A 17,996-nucleotide genomic window follows, 5' to 3' on the forward strand; every position below is an offset into this window, starting at 1 on the left:
GGCATGGATCCCACAGGACTTGTCCGTACCTTGTGCAGAATAGACATGTATACCGGCCTCACCCAGCCATTGTTATACTCCAGCGCACTTTCTCTTTGTTTTATTTTTTATATTTCCCAATGTTTTGGGGTCTTCCCAAATTTATAAAAAAAAATAAAAATACAAAAATAGTGTTGGCTACTTCCTCCTCCACCACCGCTTCCACCTACACTGCCACGTCCACCGCCTCCTCAACCTCCTACTCCACTTTGACCTCCGCCTCCTAGTTCAAGATCTTTTTTTTTTTACTTAAAAAAAAAAAAATTCTGTTATTTTAATTCATTTCCCTATCCACATTTGTTTGCAGGGCAATTGTCCTGCTCTCTTACCCCCATTTTGCTTCCTTTTGCAGCCTTCTAGCCCTTTCTATGACTTTTTCAGAGCCATTTTAGTGCCCCAAAGTTTGGGTCCCCATTGACTTCAATGGGGTTCCAGTTCGGGGTCAAGTTCGGGTCCCGAACCCGAACTTTGCGGTGGTTCGGCCGAACCCAACGAACCCGAACTTCCAGGTATTCGCTCAACCCTAGTTATAACATTGCACCCCTTAAGGGTACTTTCACACTTGCAGCAGGACGGATCCGACAGGCTGTTCACCATGTCGGATCCGTCCTGCGGCTATTTCGCCGTGTCCGCGGACCGCCGCTCCGTCCCCATTGACTATAATGGGGACGGGGGCGGAGCTCCGGCGCAGCACGGCGCTGCACGGAGAAAGGCCGCCAAACTAAAATTACTGCATGTCAGGCTTTTTAGTCCGGCGGCTTTCTCCGTGCAGCGCCGTGCTGCGCCGGAGCTCCGCCCCCGTCCCCATTATAGTCAAAGGGGACGGAGCGGCGGTCCGCGGGCACGGCGAAATAGCCGCAGGACGGATCCGACATGGTGAACAGCCTGTCGGATCCGTCCTGCCGCTAGTGTGAAACTAGCCTAAAGGGGTTGTCTCACTTCAATAAGTTGCATTTATCATTTAGAGAAAGTCAATACAAGCCACTTACTAATGTATTATTATTATCCATATTCCTTTGCTGGCTGAATTCATTTATCCATCCTATTATACACTTCTCGTTTCCATGGTTACAGACCATCCTGCAATCCATCAGTGGTGGTCGTGCTTGCACACCATATAAAATAGCGTCAGCCTCTCTGGTGGCCGGGACCATGGGAACACACATAGGCTAGTGCTTTTTCCTATATTGTACAAGCACGACCACAGCTGATGGATTGCAGGGTGGCCTGTAACCATGGAAACAAGCAGTGTATAATGTGATAGAAAAATGAATCCAGCCAGCAAAGGAAGCAATATGTATAATAACAATATATTAGTAAGTGGCTTGTATTAACTTTCTCTACATGATAAATGCCACTTACTGAAGTGAGACTCCCCTTTAAATATAATATTGAGTAATTACACCTTACCGTCTAGATAGAAGAAACAGAACTTTCCTATGACTGATAAAAATGTCATTTGTAGCATCTTGAAGCCTCTACATCATATTTTCTGTGTACTCTATATGCCAACTAACAATCCCGTTGACAAGGCGCAAGACTTTATGATATAATAAAATATACTAGTAACAGGATCTGCTACTCTGCCTTGAGTTTGTCTTCTCACATCACAGGCCATAGGATAGCTACAGTGCTTCCCAGTCTACGCTACTTTGCAATTTAACATGCATGCACAACAATCCTGCTTGAGAACAAGCAACCCCCTATCTGATCTCCGTCTGAACATAGATGGGAGCAGGTAGACGTCTCTGCTGGATTCTGTTATTTGTTTCTAGATTTACCGACCTTACAGGTCCTGTTCAGACTTGTAGTTCTTGGAAATATCATATATATTTAATACACAGTCAGAAAGAATAGGATGTCTCTTAATGCAAGGAAGAGACTGATAAATGTATTACCTGCAAATTTAAAGGATTTTTTTTTTTTGTACTCTCCCTACTTTCTGGTGGTTTCTGCTGTTGTTTTAGGTAAGAAAGATATAAATGTGACATAGAGCATAAATAAGATAGTGTGATTGCATGCTACACATCAATGACAATACCCCTAATCATATCACAGAAACAAACTGTTCTGTAGTCCCCTGCACTTTGGGTGTCTGGGGAAACACTATGCAGGGAAAATCAGTGAAGAGGTTGCAGTGCTGGGGCCTTTTCATTCTCAGGATTGGGTGGGATTCCAGAGATCGGACCTCGCTGATCTTACAGTGGGAAAGCTGTGTAACAACCATGGCTGCCACAGAGCTTTAGCAAATCTGTCTTGGGTCATCTGTCTGATATCATAGAGCAGAGGCGACCACCAGTTTTATTTGTTCAGGAATTTGGGAAAGCTGTGTGATAACCCAATGCTGATATCTTTATCTTCTTGGAGATAACCAGTCATCTGTGATATCATGAATCCGGTACATTGAACATGTTCTTCATGAATACCTAGAGTCCTATGGTCCAATAGACTAATCCGTGCTTAAGATAGCGCGCACATGGTGATCCGTAATGGTAAATCAATACCTTTCAAAACACTCAGATCATCTGGAGGGAACTCCGACAGCAGGTCATGTCATACACTGTCTACACCTGTTTTTTTTTTTTTAGATATGGATGTCATCCAGATAAAGCTAGTGAACAATATTTATCACCTATGCAATGGATAGTTTAAAAATGTGAGGCTAACTGCTGGTACCCAATATAGTAGAGTAGAGACTCATGCTTTCTGAGATTTTTGATATGTGTTCTCTAAACTAAGCAAACACCTTCAATTGCTTTTCAATGGCTTTTGTTTCAAGATAATAGAATTGGGAAATGCTTGGCTGTGAAAATGAAAAATTACCATTTTTTCCAGAAAAAGATGCTTTACACCCACATTTTTCACTTTCACAAGAGGTAACAGGACAAAATGCACCCAACATTTTGTTACCCATTTCCCCCTGTTTACAGCAACACCCCACATTTGCTTAATACCGTATGTTTGAGCGCATGGCAGGGTTCGAAAGGTATCCCTACAGTAAAAACCCCCAAAAAGTGACCCCATTCCGGAAACTAGACCCCTCAAGGAGTATTTCAAGGTGTGTAGTGAGCACTTTGACCCATCAGGCGTTTCAGAGAATTAGGAAATACTTGGCAGTGAAAATGAAAAATTACAATTTTTTCCAGAAAAGTTTGCTTTACACCCACATTTTTCACTTTCACAAGGGGTAACAGGACAAAATGCACCCAAAAGTTTGTTACCCATTTCCCCCTGAATACGGCAACACCCCATATGTGCTCAAAAATGGATTTTTGAGCACATGGCAGGGTTCAAAAGGGAATGATCACCAGAGGGCTTTTAGAGGACAGATTCTGCAGCATTGGCTTTTTGGAGCTATATCGCATATGAAGACACCCTAAGCATGGGCGTAGGGATCACCATAGCAGCCATAGCAATGGCTATGGGGCCCTACGCCACTGGGGGCCCAGGCTGCCTGCTGAGGATTATTATAATTTTTTTTTAATTCATGTGGTATAGCTACAGGGGTCGCAGGCCCCTCCAGGACAGACAGAGAAAGCGCTATCTGCAGGGCCTGTAGGCTGTGGGCTGTGCAATAGGTGTTGGCTGAAGGCAGAGAGGTGTACCTGCAGTGAGGAGAGGGAGTGGTCCCGCTCCCAGTCTGGGCGGCAGTCCCACTGGCCGGAAGTGGAAGAGGCGGAGCGTACAGCGAAGCTGCGTGCTGCTGGGCCTGGCAGCACTGCTGGAGTGTGGGCGCGCAGATATTCAAGTGGCGGTGAGGGCTGGCTGACTCTGGGACTGGTAAAATTTACTCTGGAGTCCTGGACCATTATATCTAGGGAGGAGGGGGGAGCAGGACCCTGGAGGTCTGGACCAGTACATTTAAGGAGAAGGGGGGAGCAGGACCTGGAGGTATGGTCTGGGCCATTATATAGGGGGGGAACACGACACTGGACCATTATATCTTGGGAGGAGGGGACCCTGGAGGTCTGGACCATTATATTTAGGGGGAAGCAGGACCCTGGAGGTCTAGACCAATTTATTGAGGGAGGAGCCGCAGGATCTCCAAGGTCTAAACCATTAAATTGTGGGGGGGAGCAGGACACTTGATGTCTGGACCATTATATCTGGGGACTGGCAGTGGGAGATTTAGGATGGGTGTGGGGGTGGGAGGTCTTGGAGGAGTGTGGGGATCCTGGGGTGGGAGGTACTGGAGGGGTGTTTGGGTGGGAGCTCTGGAAGGGGTGGGAGCTCTGAGAGGTATGTGGGGGTGGGAGATCCGGGATGGGGGCCCATAAATTCTTTTGCTATGGGGCCCAGTAATTTCTAGCTACGCCCCTGACCCTAAGGTACCCCTACAGTGGAAACCCCCAAAAAGCGACCCCATTCCAGAAACTAGACCCCTCAAGGAGTATTTCAAGATATGTAGTGAGCACTTTGACCCATCAGCCGTTTCACAGAATTAGGAAATACTTGGCTGTGAAAATGAAAAATTAAAATTGTTTTCTAGAAAAAGTTGCATTACACCCACATTTTTCACTTTCACAAGGGGTAACAGGACAAAATGCACCTCATATTTTCTTACCCATTTTCCCCTGAATAAGGAAACACCCCACATGTGCTGAAAAACAGATTTTTGAGCGCATGGCAGGGTTCAAAAGGGAATGATCACCAGAGGGCTTTTGGAGGACAGATTCTGTAGCATTTGCTTTTTGAAGCTATGTCGCATATGAAGACACCCTGAGGTACCCCTACAGTGGAAACCCCCACAAAGTGATCTTATTCCAGAAACTAGACCCCTCAAGGAGTATTTCAAGGTGTGTAGTGAGCACCTTGACCCATCAGGTATTTCAGAGAATTAGGAAATACTTGGCTGGGTAAATGAAACATTTCAATTTTATTCCAGTAAAAGTTGCACATTTTTCACTTTCACAAGGGGTAACAGGACAAAATTCATCCCACATTTTCTTACCCAAGTGGCGGAAAGGGGACTTTTCCGCAAACAGGTGTCTCACAGAAGGCAGAAACACTTGTTAAAGGATTTCAAAGCACGCATTTGTGAAAATAAAAAATTACTAGCAGACCCCAGTTTTTTACTTTCACAAGGGGTTAAAGGAGAAAATGCACCTCAGTATATGTTCCCCATTTTCTCCCCATTCAGGAAACACCCCATATGTGCTTGTAGCCTGCTGTATGGGCGCACAGCAGGGCTGTAAAGGCAAACTGCAAAATATGGATTTGGCAGGCCTGAATAAATAGACATGGATTTTAGGTGACATGTAGCATGTTAAAATATTCCTAAGGTCCCCAGAAATGTAAAACCCCAAGAAGTGACCCAATTTTGGAAAGAGCACCCCCATACGAACATTTTAAGGGGTGGAAGGGGTACTTTTGACCAAACAGGTGTATTACAGAAATTAATATGTAGTGGTTGGTGAAAAGTGGATATGTAAGCTCTGTGAACAAAATCACCTGCAGAAATTGGCCAATCGCAGCGATCCATGTTGCAGGGGGGCGGAAAAAACTCCTTCTGCCCCTTGGGAAGATGACTGCCTGACGTCCTGAGCAGCCATCATCACCTGGTCACCAAGAGATTTGGTAGTAGCTCTATGGCGCTGGTATTGTAAACCCGATTCCCATCGCCGTACAGCTACAGTCTAGCAAAAACTGTATATAATGAGAGCAGTCAGAGCCCCTAGTGTGCTGCAGTTAGGGACCAGTGCTTGGAGGGGAGACTCATGCCAGCCTTCATGAGTGACCAGAAGAAGACACTGAGATGGGGATGCTGAGCCACAGACCATGGGTCACTAGTCCTGTGACCAAGGAGCCACCTGGACTATTGAGCTACAGACCATGGGCCCTTGACCAGGATGCCAGAGAGAGAGGGACAGCTAGCTCAGGCTTTTCCTCAGCATCAAACCATTCTTCTGCTAGGGTGGAGACTCTGCCAGACTACTGATTGATCAGAAGAAGACGATGAGACGGTGATACGCTGCCACAGACCCTTGATCACCAGCCTTGGACCGGGGTACCAGCCTTCTGAAGAGAAAGAGGACCAGCTAGCTCAGGCCTTTCCTCAGCATCAAAACCTTCTTCTGCCAGGGAGGAGACTGGAGAAGCTAGACAATGCCTCGCCTGTATTGTTTTGTACCTGAATTCCTCCAATAAAGAAGTACCCTGGTTTACTGCAGACCTTGACTCTCTGGACTTATTTCCCATTGGGGTGCACCACGCCTTACCATCCATTCCGGAGTACAGCAACAAATGCAGTGCTCCAGACAAAAAAAATATACCTAGTAGCCATTGGCTCCTGAACTGAAAAATTTTAGGAGCCAAATTAAATTTTTAGTCGCCAAATCGAAACCGAATCAAAATGTTGGTATCTTGACAACGCTACGCCGATCAGTGCGGATGCAGTGCGATTTTCACGCATGGTTGCTAGGATGAAAGTCTATTCACTGTGTTATTTTCCCTTATAACATGGTTATAAGGGAAAATAATAGCATTCTTTAATACAGAATGCTTAGTAGAAGGTCAATTGAGGGTTAAAAAATAAAAATAAATGAACTCACATCCTCGAATTGATCGGGTAGCTGCCGGTCTCCTGTTCTTTCTTCAGGACCTGTCAAAGGACCTGTGGTGACATCACTGTGCTCATCACATGGTACATCACATGATCTATCACCATGGTAATGGACCATGTGATGAGCTCAGTGACGTCATCACAGGTCCTTTGACAGGTCCTGAAGAAAGAACAGGAGACCGGCAGCTACGGGATCAATTGGAGTAGGTGAGTTAATTTTTTATTTATTTTTTAACCCTAATTGGCACTGCGCCACCAATGTTTATTATACTGGGGGGGCGCACTGCGCCACCAATGTTTATTATACTGGGGTGTTGGGGGGGCACTGTGCCACCAATGAAGATAACTGACCTGTTAATACAAATACAGGAGGCGGGTGCCAGAATCAAATAGCCGACACCCGACCTCTATGGCAGGAAGGTGCAATCCGCTGCAGTTAACCCTTCAGGTACCGCACCTGAAGAGTTAACTGCCGCTGATCGCAGCTCCCCGTCATACAGGTCGGGTGCCGGCTATTTGATTCTGGCACTCACCACCTGTATTTGTATTAACAGGTCAGTTATCTTCATTGGTGGCGCAGTGGCCACAGCCCCTCCCCTCCTCCTCCTGTCTCTCTTCTTACTGGTGGTGGCGGCAGCAGCACAGGGGGGGAGGGAGAGACTCCTTCTCCACTGCGCTGCTGAGAAGAACATCGGCGGCGGGCAGAGAACTATCATCTCCTGTGCCCGCCGCTGTATTCAACCTCAGAGCTGCCGCGGAGGGTCTAGTTGCAAATGGCAAAAGTCTTGTCGCCATTTCAAAATTCTAAGTCGCATTGGCGACCATTTTGGTCACCATCTGGAGCCCTGAAGTGGTGACACCTCGACGGTGTCCGGTGGACCCATCCTAGCGTTGGGGCCACCCCAAACCTGGCCACTGCAGAAACATACCAGAGTGATTGGTTTACATGGGGAAAAAGGGCCAGGAGAGTCCAAATTGAATAAAGCACGAGGAGATGTACAGGTAAGCAAATACATGAGCAAATCTGTTAAACACCATAGTTATCCCGGAAAACCCCTTTAACCCAATCACGCATTGTCACGTACATGTACATGAGGGAATGTGGCTTCTTGCTGCATCCTCACCTGCATGTACGTGATGTGATCGGGCGGTTGCAGCTCTGTTACTGATAGCCAGGCCGCTGCTGCATCCGCCGGCATTGCTGTCTGCGATGATGCCAGCTGACCGCGGCTCCCTCTGAGGGTCCATTCACACGTCCTGTTTTTTTTCATCCTGAAAAACGGTCCGTTTTTTGCGGATCCGTTGTTCCTGAAAATGTTTCCGTATGTCATCCGTATGTCATCCGTTTTTTGCGGATCCGCAAAAAACGGAAACATGTATACATTTCAATAATCAAATAAAGTTGTTTGGATTTCTTTGAAAAAAAAAATAAAAATAAAATTTGTTATGTGTTTCCAGGAACGGAATCCGCAAAAAACGGATGACATACGGAATGACATCCGAATGTCATCCGTTTTTTGCGGATCCATTGACTTTGTATTGTACCAGGATCCGATTTTTCAGGACAAGAATAGGACATGTTTTATATTTAAACGGACATGCGGAACGGAACAACGGAAACGGACAGCACACATTGTGCTGTCCGATTTTTTCCAGGACCCATTGAAAATGAATGGGTCCAGATCTGGTCCTGATCTGTTCCTGAAAAAACGGAACAGATCAGGAAAGAAAAAACGGACGTGTGAATGGACCCTGACTCCATCGCCTCCCCGCACTGACACAGGCATCGAGGCCTGCCAGCTACGGAAACTAATGAGATCCACCCTGAGGGCTGGGTCTCCTAGGCAACTGTCAGCCTCTTACTGTGTAAGACGCTGACAGTTCAATTTAGTACAATACAGAATGTATTGTACTGAATTGAAACAGGGATCAAACCCTGAAAAGGTGAAGTCCCACAGTGGGACAAATATAAAAAGTTAAAAAAAAGTGTATTTTTATAATAAAAAAACAAAAAAACAGACATATTAGGTATCGCCGCGTCTGTAACGACGTGCTCTATAAAAATGTCACATAATCTACCACCTCAGGTGAACGCCATAAAAAATAAAAATACTGAGCAAAAAATTCAATTTTTTTGGTCACCTTATATCACAAAAAGTGTAATTCCAAGCGATAAAAAGTCATATGTACCCCAAAATAGAACGAATCAAACCGTCATCTCTTCCCACAAAAAAATTTGATCCTACCTAAGACAATCGCCCAAAAGATTAAAAAATATGGCTTTCAGAAAATGGAGACACTAAAACATGATTTATTTTTCTTCAAAAATGCTTTTATTTTGTAAAACTGAAATAAATAGACATATTAGGTATCACCACGTCCATAATCATCTGCTCTATAAAACTATCACATGATCTATCCACTCTGTTTAACGCCGTAAAAAAAAGCATCATCCTTTCGTCAAGTCAAGGTAACTACGCCCCATCTTGCCTTTTCTTTCCCAAATCTCGCGCATGCGCGGTGCCCTCTATTTTACTGTGCGACCCCATGCCCTGACATAGGATCGCGCAGTAAAACAGAGGGCACCGCACATGCGCTAGACTTAGGAAAGCGAAGCTGTCACTCAAAGGCAAGGTGGTTACCTTGACTTGAAGCTGACATGCAAATTAGCGCGGTCAGAGGATAAAAGATCGTTTTTTGACTTTATGCAGCATCGGACTGCAGGACTAAAAGTATGATGAGTATCACACTACGGGCTACCCTGAGGTACTGCTGGCGGGTTTACATGCATTTAGGAGGTGACAGGTTCCCTTTAAGGTGAAAAATGTCAGGGTCTTGAAGGGATTAAAATCTCCTGTGGGGGCACTGCTAGAATTTAACACTTACTGCCCAGTTCCCGCGGGCCGCGCATGTTACAGCCGACTGCTTATGTCCCTCCCTCAGTTCACCTGTTATTCGGTTTACCGTCTGGGGACCCTTTAAACAAACAAGCACCCCATTTAAGCAAAACTCTAATCTAGACCATAGCTTAAAAAGCTGATGTACCTGAGGAATAGATAATACACATAGTAGGAAGCCATAAAATGACATGTCCAGTATCTGTACCTGCTATTGGATATTAATATCATGACACGTTCCCACGTCCAGACTCCTGAATCATGACTCAGTTATGCAGCGAGTGATGCATTCACTGTGGGCGGAAGCCCCCCTTTACACATACTGGGTGCAGACATTGCTTACAATGTAAAACATCTGGTATGAAATGTGAGGACAAAGCTGACAATCAAAACACCAAGGTTTCAGCCAGTCAGGATGTTGCCCAATACACACCCACAAGCTCATTCCCTGGCACTGATGGGTCACGTGGGCATTTCTCAGAATTCAGAGTGAAACGTGTCATTTTACAATAAAACAGGATTTAAAGGAGACTTGAATTATTTTATTTTATTTTGGTTCACTGTCAGCACACAAATGTCAAACTGTTGCATGTCAGTTCTCAGTTAAACAGTCAGTGTTTCATCAGTGATTGTGAGCCAAAACCAGGACCGGAGCCTCCACAGACATAAGGTATAAGGCCTCTTTCACGCTACCGTTTTTTTTCCGTTTTGCGGTCCGTTTTTTGCGTTCCGTATACGGTCCATATACGGAACCATTCATTTCAATGGTTCCGCAAAAAAACCGGAATGTGTTCCGTATGCATTCCGTTTCCGTATTTCCGTTCCGTTGAAAGATAGAACATGTCCTATATTTGTCCGCAAATCACGGTCCGTGGCTCCATTCAAGTCAATGGGTCCGCAAAAAAAACGGAACACATACGGAAATGCATCCGTATGTCTTCCGTATGCGTTCCGTTTTTTGCGGAACCATCTATTGAAAATGTTATGCCCAGCCCAATTTTTTCAATGTAATTACTGTATACTGTATATGCCATACGGAAAAACGGAACGGAACAACAGAACGGAAACGGAACCACAACGGAAGCAAAAAAACGGAACAACGGCTCCGTGAAAAACGGACCGCAAAACACTGAAATGGACATACTGTAGTGTGAAAGAGGCCTAAGGGAAAGATCTGCCCCTGTTCTGTGTTTAGAGCCAGCACCTGGGTTTTGCTCACAATCACTGATGGAAATCACTGACCGAACACTGAAGTGTGAATGAGGCATAAGTCAGAGTGGCATTGAGAAGTGCGGGTAAACAATATTATAGTATTTTTCCATGCTTCTTTGGTTGTCTCTGGTTGTCACACCAAAACACTGGTCTCTATTCACATATTGCAGTTTTTTTTTCTATATGTCTCCATATGGTTTTCTGAAAACTTTCCTACTTTTCTCATGATGCAGATTACATGCAGTTTTTTGTGTGCAGAAAAACTGAAGTGTAACACAGTACCAGCAAAGTGAATGAGATTTTCCATATTTGACATACACATTGCCTATTTTTTACTTGCGGAAATTGACCTGCCATGAGGATTTTGAAATCCGCAGCATATCAACTGTGCGATTTCGCACCCTATGTAGAGTGGTTTTCCCCATAAACTTCAATGAGTGTTGTCAACATAAACAAAAAATCCGTAACAAAAAACGTATAAAAGCACGATAGATAGTGAGGATTATTTAGTTATTGTGGTTTTAATGCTTTTTCGTGTGCTTTTTCTGCATACAAATCTGCACCATGTACTGGATTTACAACAGAAAATTTGCGTTCAAATAGTGCTGCTGCAGATCTGCTGAAGTAAAAAAAAATATATATATAAAAAATGATATATTTGCCTGGTAGTGGCCAGATCTAATCCGGATCCCATTATAGTCAATGGCCCAGTGGGCATTGTGGTAACATCCAGCCCTGCCCCAGCAGAGAACACCTATAGACACCTATAACGCTAGCCTAAACTGATTATTTGTATTTAATGTCTACGGATTTCGCTGCAGATCCACAGATATTTTGCAACCTTTGGGATTTCTCAGGATAAATTCAATAACTCAATGAGGAAAATCCACGATAGGTACAGACCTGCTGTGCATTGTGAGCCCTGCACCACCACCCAGTCTGCGTGCAGAAATGTTTCGAGCACATTGATAAGATTTGTTCAACTCTCATTCCCCTGTGGATTTTCTGCCCCCAAATCTGGATGGAAAACCTGCAGCGGTTCTGGCGAGTGTGGACGTGCCCTTAGGTCAGGTCACATAACAGGATAAAATCTGACATGTATTTGCTGTAGAGGAAATTTGTGCTGCTGTTTGCTTTGCTGCAGATCCTTACAAAAGATATTGAAGATCCACGTTGAGATTTTTCTATGTGCGCGATGTCACGACCATGTTCATGGCCGTGACTCCTTGGGAGCCGCATGCAGTTGCCCGCGGTCTGGTGTTGTGTCAACCGCAGCTGGGGGCACTTTGTTGTTTGCCTCAAGTGCGGTTGCCGCAGACAACAGGTATGCGTGCGGTTGCCTTTGGTTATGTGTGGGTGTTTGTATGCACTTTGAATGTATGGTGTGCACTGTGTTTTATGTTATGTGTGCACTCTGACATTTTCCCTTCGCCTGTGGCTGCCCGTCGCAACGTGTGGTGTTGTGTACATGTGGTGGCAGTGTCTCTGCCTTTTGGCCGGCTCCCAGGACACGTTTGCTACACATGTCGTTGTCGACGGTAACAGCTGCAGTGAGAGTTTGTTTGTGTATTCCCCTTTATGTGGTTTCACTATACTCCCTGGTTAAGGAAGGGTTAACTCCCTCAGTGTGTGTGCCCTGGGTGTGTCTGAGTGTGGGTGTGGCTACTTTGGGGTATAAAGCCTCTGCTGGTTTCAGTTAGCTGAGGGGTTCTTCAGCCATGGTTGCTGGAGACAGCCGCCTGGTATTTACCTACTGCCAGTGGGGGCCACCCTTGTGGTCATAAAACTCTATGTCTGGTGTTAGATGATGTCTTTATGGTCTATCTGTTTATTACAACTATGGATGTCCTGGTTACCTGTGTGATATGTGTTGTGTGCTGTGTCCCTTAGTGTTTTGTGGACATCAGTTGTCATGCACGGGTTCCAGTCAGCGTGGCTGTGGCAGGTAGGTTTGGAACTGCTTTAGTTCTCCTGCCATATCTATATGTTGTATTTGTGTTCCCCTTTTCCTTGCAGCTTGGCCAGTGAGACCCTTGTTCCTCCGTGTCCAGGAGGAACAGGTCGTCTTACCCTGCATCTAGTTTAGGGACCCCCTGAGGGCTAGCAGGGTATGAGCCCTCCTACCATCAGGGTCGGCTCATACAGCTAGGAGTCAGGGTCAGATTAGGGATGCGATTAGGAGGTGACCTGCTCCCTAATTCTGTCGTCCTGGTCGAGCAGCGACCATCATCATCTGCCATCACACGGCTAAGGGTTTTCCCCATCCTCAGCCGTGACACGCGATGGGTGGCCGAAACCTTATTCACTTGCATGGGAAGCGGACTGCATGAGGATTTTATGTGGATTTCGGTACAGAATACGCCCCAATATTAATGTGAAAACTCAATCTAATTTCAATCCGATCCTGTACTTGTACAGAAATACAAGAATCTAACACAAAACTGAAGTACCTTGTAATGCACACATGGCTACTTTCACACTTGCGTTCGGAGCGGATCCGTCTGGTGTCTGCACAGACGGATCCGCACCTATAATGCAAATGCTTAGATCCGTTCAGAACGGATCCGTTTGCATTACCATGAAAAAAAAAAAAAAAAAAAAAAATAATGGGCCCGAATGTACTGCCTGCCAGATAGATACAACTGTATTGCCTTCCGCAGGACGGAAATACAATTGAATCTAATGCACTGTAGGAGCTGAAGGACCTGTGATGACATCACAGTCCATGTGATCAATGCTGAAGGTAGTGGTTGAGAAGGACCTGCGATGATGTCACCTTTATGTGACCAGTGCAGGAGAGGATGGCACTCAGCAGTGAAGTGGAGAAGTTCAGGGGAAAAAGCTGTGGTGATGTCTGCTACATGGGGAGAGGTAAGTGAAGGTTTTAGTGTTGTGGTTGTTTAACTGGGACTGTATGTTAGTGCTGAAGCCAGGGTCATTTTGTATCAGTCACCAGAACAATTGCCAATATATTATTTTCTGGGCTTTTTATTTAATTATTGCTATGATTTTTCTGTACCATATTATATATACAGTACTTGGTGGCTGTCCATGATTCCTTAAAGGGATGATCCCTTTTATGCAGCTACTTCTTTGTGAGTGCCTGCTGCCGTTTTATTTATTTTTATTTTATTTGATATAATGAAGAAGAATTTGGGGAGATTTATCAAACTGGTGTAAAGTAGAACTGGCTTAGTTGCCCATAGCAACCAATCAGATTCTACCTTTCATTTTCCAAATGAGCTGTCCAAATGAAAGGTGGAATTTGATTGGTTGCTATGGGCAACTAAGCCAGTTCTACTTTACACCAGTTTGATAAATCTTCCCCTGTATCTTTATACTTGATGACATACTGGGTGTTTCATGTGGGTGTTTAATGCTAGCAGGTACTGTACAGCTTGTGACTGCTGTGTGATCTTACGCTGGGTTCAGACCTGAGCGTTGTGAAACGAGCGCTCTGTATGCGCGATTGTACGGGCGTTTACAATCGCGCATACAGAGACAGGGGTGCACACATTGTCGCGCGTTTCCGAATTTCTATGTGCGGGAACGCGCGACAAACGCCCAAAAAAAAGCTCAAGCACTTGTTTGAGCGTCGGGCGTTTTACAGCGCGATCGTACGCGCTGTAAAACGCCCAGGTGAGAACCATTCCCATAGGGAATCATTGGTTCTTGCCTGTTGTGCGTTTTACAGCGCGTAGGAACGCGCTGTAAAACGCTCAGGTGTGAACCCAGCGTTAGGGAATTATCTTTAAAAAGGTCTCTCACTTCAGCAAGTGGCATTTATCATGTAGGGAAAGTTACTACAAGGCACTTACTAATGTATTGTGATCATCCATATTGACTCCTTTGCTAGCTGGATTAATTTTTCCATCACATTATACACTGCTCGTTTCCATGGTTACAGACCACCCTGCAATCAATCAGTGGTGGTCGTGCTTGCACACTATAGGACAAAGTGATGGCCTATGTGGTGGCCGGGAGCACACATAGGCACACATGCACAGCAGCTCTCGTCCCGGCCTCCTCATATCTGCGCTGCTGGATTGCAGGGTGGTCGTAACCCCTGGAAATGAGCAGTGTATAATCTGATGGAAAAATTAATCAAGCCAGCAAAGGAGGAAATATGGACAATCACAAATGCCATTTGCTGAAGTGAGACAAGCCCTTTAAAGGAAACCTGTCACCGGGATTTTGTGTATAGAGCTGAAGACAGGAGTTGCTAGATGGCCGCTAGCACATCCGCAATACCCAGTTCCCATAGCTCTGTGTGCTTTTATTGTGTCAAAATCCCGGTGACAGGTTCCCTTTAAAGGGGTTTTCTCAACTCAGACAATGGGAACATATCGCTAGGATATGCCCCCATTGTCTTATAGGTGCGGGTCCCACTGCTGGGACCCGCACCTATATCGAGAATGGAGCCCCAAAAGTGAAGAAGAGCGCACTGCGCATGCGCAGCCACCCTCTATTCATTTCTACGGGGCCGCCGAAAATAGCCAAGCACTGGCTCGGCTATTGCCGTCTGCCCCATAGAAATGAATGGGAGCATGGGCTGCGCATGCGCGGCATGCTCCCATTCACTTCTATGGGAGAGGCGGGGATTAGCGCTTGGTGGTGGACGGACCCCGGGAAATCTGGGGTCCTCCAGCCACAGCGCTCCCCGCTCCGTTCTTGATATAGGTGTGGGTCCCTTCAGACAATGCGATATGCCCTCATTGTCTAAGATGGGAATACCCCTTCAAGAAGCTACCCTAAGGCCTATTTCACAATACCGTATGGCTATTTCAGTGCTTTGTGGTCCGTTTTTCAAGGATCTGTTGTTTTTTTTATTTTATTTTTTCCGTTGTGTTTCCGTTCCGTTTTTCAGTATGACATATACAGTATACAGTAATTACATAGAAAAAATTGGGCTAGGCATAACATTGTTAATAGATGGTTCCGCAAAAACTGAAAGGATACAGAAGACATATGGATGCATTTCCATATGTGTTTTTTTTTTTTTTTTGCGGACCCATTGACTTGAATGGAGCCACGGAACGTGATTTGCGGGCAATAATAGGACATGTTCTATCTTTCAACGGAATGGAAAAACGGAAATACGGAAACGGAATGCATACGGAGTATATTCCGTTTTTTTTGCGGAACCATTGAAATGAATGGTTCCGTATACAGACCGTATATGGAACGCAAAAAACGGCCTTCAAAACGGAAAAAGGTAGTGTGAAAGAGGCCTAAGTTGTATATAAATAGCTCAAAATGAACCCGTGTTATAACTCCTTATAGTTCATACCAGTTACTGTACACATCGATATCTCCCTCTGGTGGTTGCTGTGTGCATTGTACAATGCTATGCTAAACTCATTTAAAGGGCCACACATCGGAAATGGGTATTTTTTTTTAAACTTAATGTCCATGGAAAACATTTTTGGCTATTTTTCTTTTCAATTTCAGCAGTAATATGCTATTGAAAATGAAAAACAAAAATATTGTCCTTCTGTAGCAGTCAATACAAATAAGACCTCCTCCTCCCTGTACCGATGCTATTGACATACAAGGCGGCAAAAGTGAACGGGGGGCACAGCGGGGGAACGGCAATAATTATTCATAGTGGCAGTCCTCATACTGATGCTCCTTAGGGCTAGGGCAGTGATAGAAGGGCACAACCTTTCTTCCCTGAGGCACACCCTGATGTTGGGGCTCCTGCCTGACGGTGCAGGGTGGCCCACGAAAAAATAGCCGCCTCCAATGTCTCCAAATCAAACTGCCTAATAGTAAATCTGTCTTAGTTGTCCATAGCAACCAGAAGTCAGCTTTCATTTTTTCAGAGCCCTGTAGGAACTGAAAGCTGAGCTCTGATTGGTTGCTATGGGCAACTGAGACAGGCCTATTGTGTGAGAAAGATGGTGTTCTCCCTCTATCAGCGGATAGCGATTGTGGAAGGCTACGTGCGAAGCAGAGTGATTAAGGAAACTCTGGAGACCTTTGCCGACAAGTACCCAGGAACAAAACCACCAGCTAAATGTATTCATGGAGTCTGGTCCAGAAATGGCATCAAACATGAAGAAACCGAGGCCTCCATCAATCAGGACGGCTGAAGTTGTGCCTGAAATTCAGCAGCGGATTGCAAGTAGCCCCCAAAAATCAACTTGAAGACTCTAGCAATTTGGTGTATCACGAGCAATGTGTCAGCGAGTGCTGAAATCTCTGAACCTGAAACCACATAACGTGTGTGCAGGAACTGAAAGAGGCTGACATAGCGAAACGCGGAAATTACCGGACTTGGTTGCTATGATTGCTGACAGACATCTGGACCCATTGCTGTACTTCATGTCGGATAAAGCTTGATTTCATTTATCAGGTCGCTTAAATTCCGAGAATATGAGGTACTGGTCCGCTGAAAATCCGGTGCATGTCAGGTCTTTAAGGATGGTGCCCGCTCTGGAGCTCTGGAGCAATTTCCATTATTCTGTCTAAGTTGCAGAATTATAGGGCATTTGTAAGGTATAAAATGTTTAAACATTTAGGTACACTTTAATAGGTCATTAAAACATTTTATGAAAGTGTTCCTTTAAGTATTTCGTTTGTGTAAAGTTACCCCTATTCACAGGATTAGGTTACATGCACACGAACGTATTTTGTTTCTGTGTCCGTTCCGTTTTGTTTGCGGATAGGATGCGGACCTATTCATTTCAATGGGTCCGCAAAAAATGCGGACAGCACTCCGTGTGCTGTCCGCATCAGCATGTCCGTTCCGTAGCCCTGCAAAAAAAAAGAGAACATATTCTTTTCCGTTTTAGGCATTGTTACAATGGATCCGCAAAAATAACGGATGGCATACGGATGTCATCTGTTTTTTATTTTGTGGATCCGCAATTTGCGGACTGCAAAACACATACGGTCTTGTGCATGTAGCTTAAGGGATAACTATTAGATCCAGGGGCAGATTGAGAACTTGAATTGTCCCTGGAAAAAACCTAAGAGGCCCCATGTTGTAGGTGAGTCCAAATTGACATAAGGTGGAGGAACACAAGTAGACGGGGCCAACAGAAGTAGGTGGGGCCAGCGATACTATAGTACAGCACAAAATACCGCCCCAGCAAAATCAAATACCACAGGAGGATGGTGACACAGGTGAATAAGTACCTAATGCTCCTAGCGTTAAAGGGGTTGTCCCATGACTAATTTAGAAAATGAGACATCATATAGTCCATGACAACCTCTTTCTAACAAAGCTAGAACCAGCCCTGTGCCTCACATGGATCCAGAGATCTCCTCATTCATTGCTC

The 17,996-nt window shown here is 45.1% G+C and overlaps 1 protein-coding gene across 1 annotated transcript in view; it reads left to right on the plus strand.

Moving 5' to 3' along the window:
* Window positions 1–16,805, plus strand: part of LOC122926067 (mucin-12-like) — a 62,356-nt gene extending 45,551 nt beyond the window's left edge. The window contains exon 3 of the mRNA XM_044277451.1: window positions 16,632–16,805. Within this exon, the coding sequence (XP_044133386.1) occupies window positions 16,632–16,805 (174 nt within the window). The remainder of the gene's footprint in view (window positions 1–16,631) is intronic.
* The last annotated feature ends 1,191 nt before the right edge of the window (window positions 16,806–17,996 follow it).

Source organism: Bufo gargarizans, chromosome 2 (genome assembly GCF_014858855.1).
Source record: "Bufo gargarizans isolate SCDJY-AF-19 chromosome 2, ASM1485885v1, whole genome shotgun sequence".
NCBI lineage: Eukaryota > Metazoa > Chordata > Amphibia > Anura > Bufonidae > Bufo > Bufo gargarizans.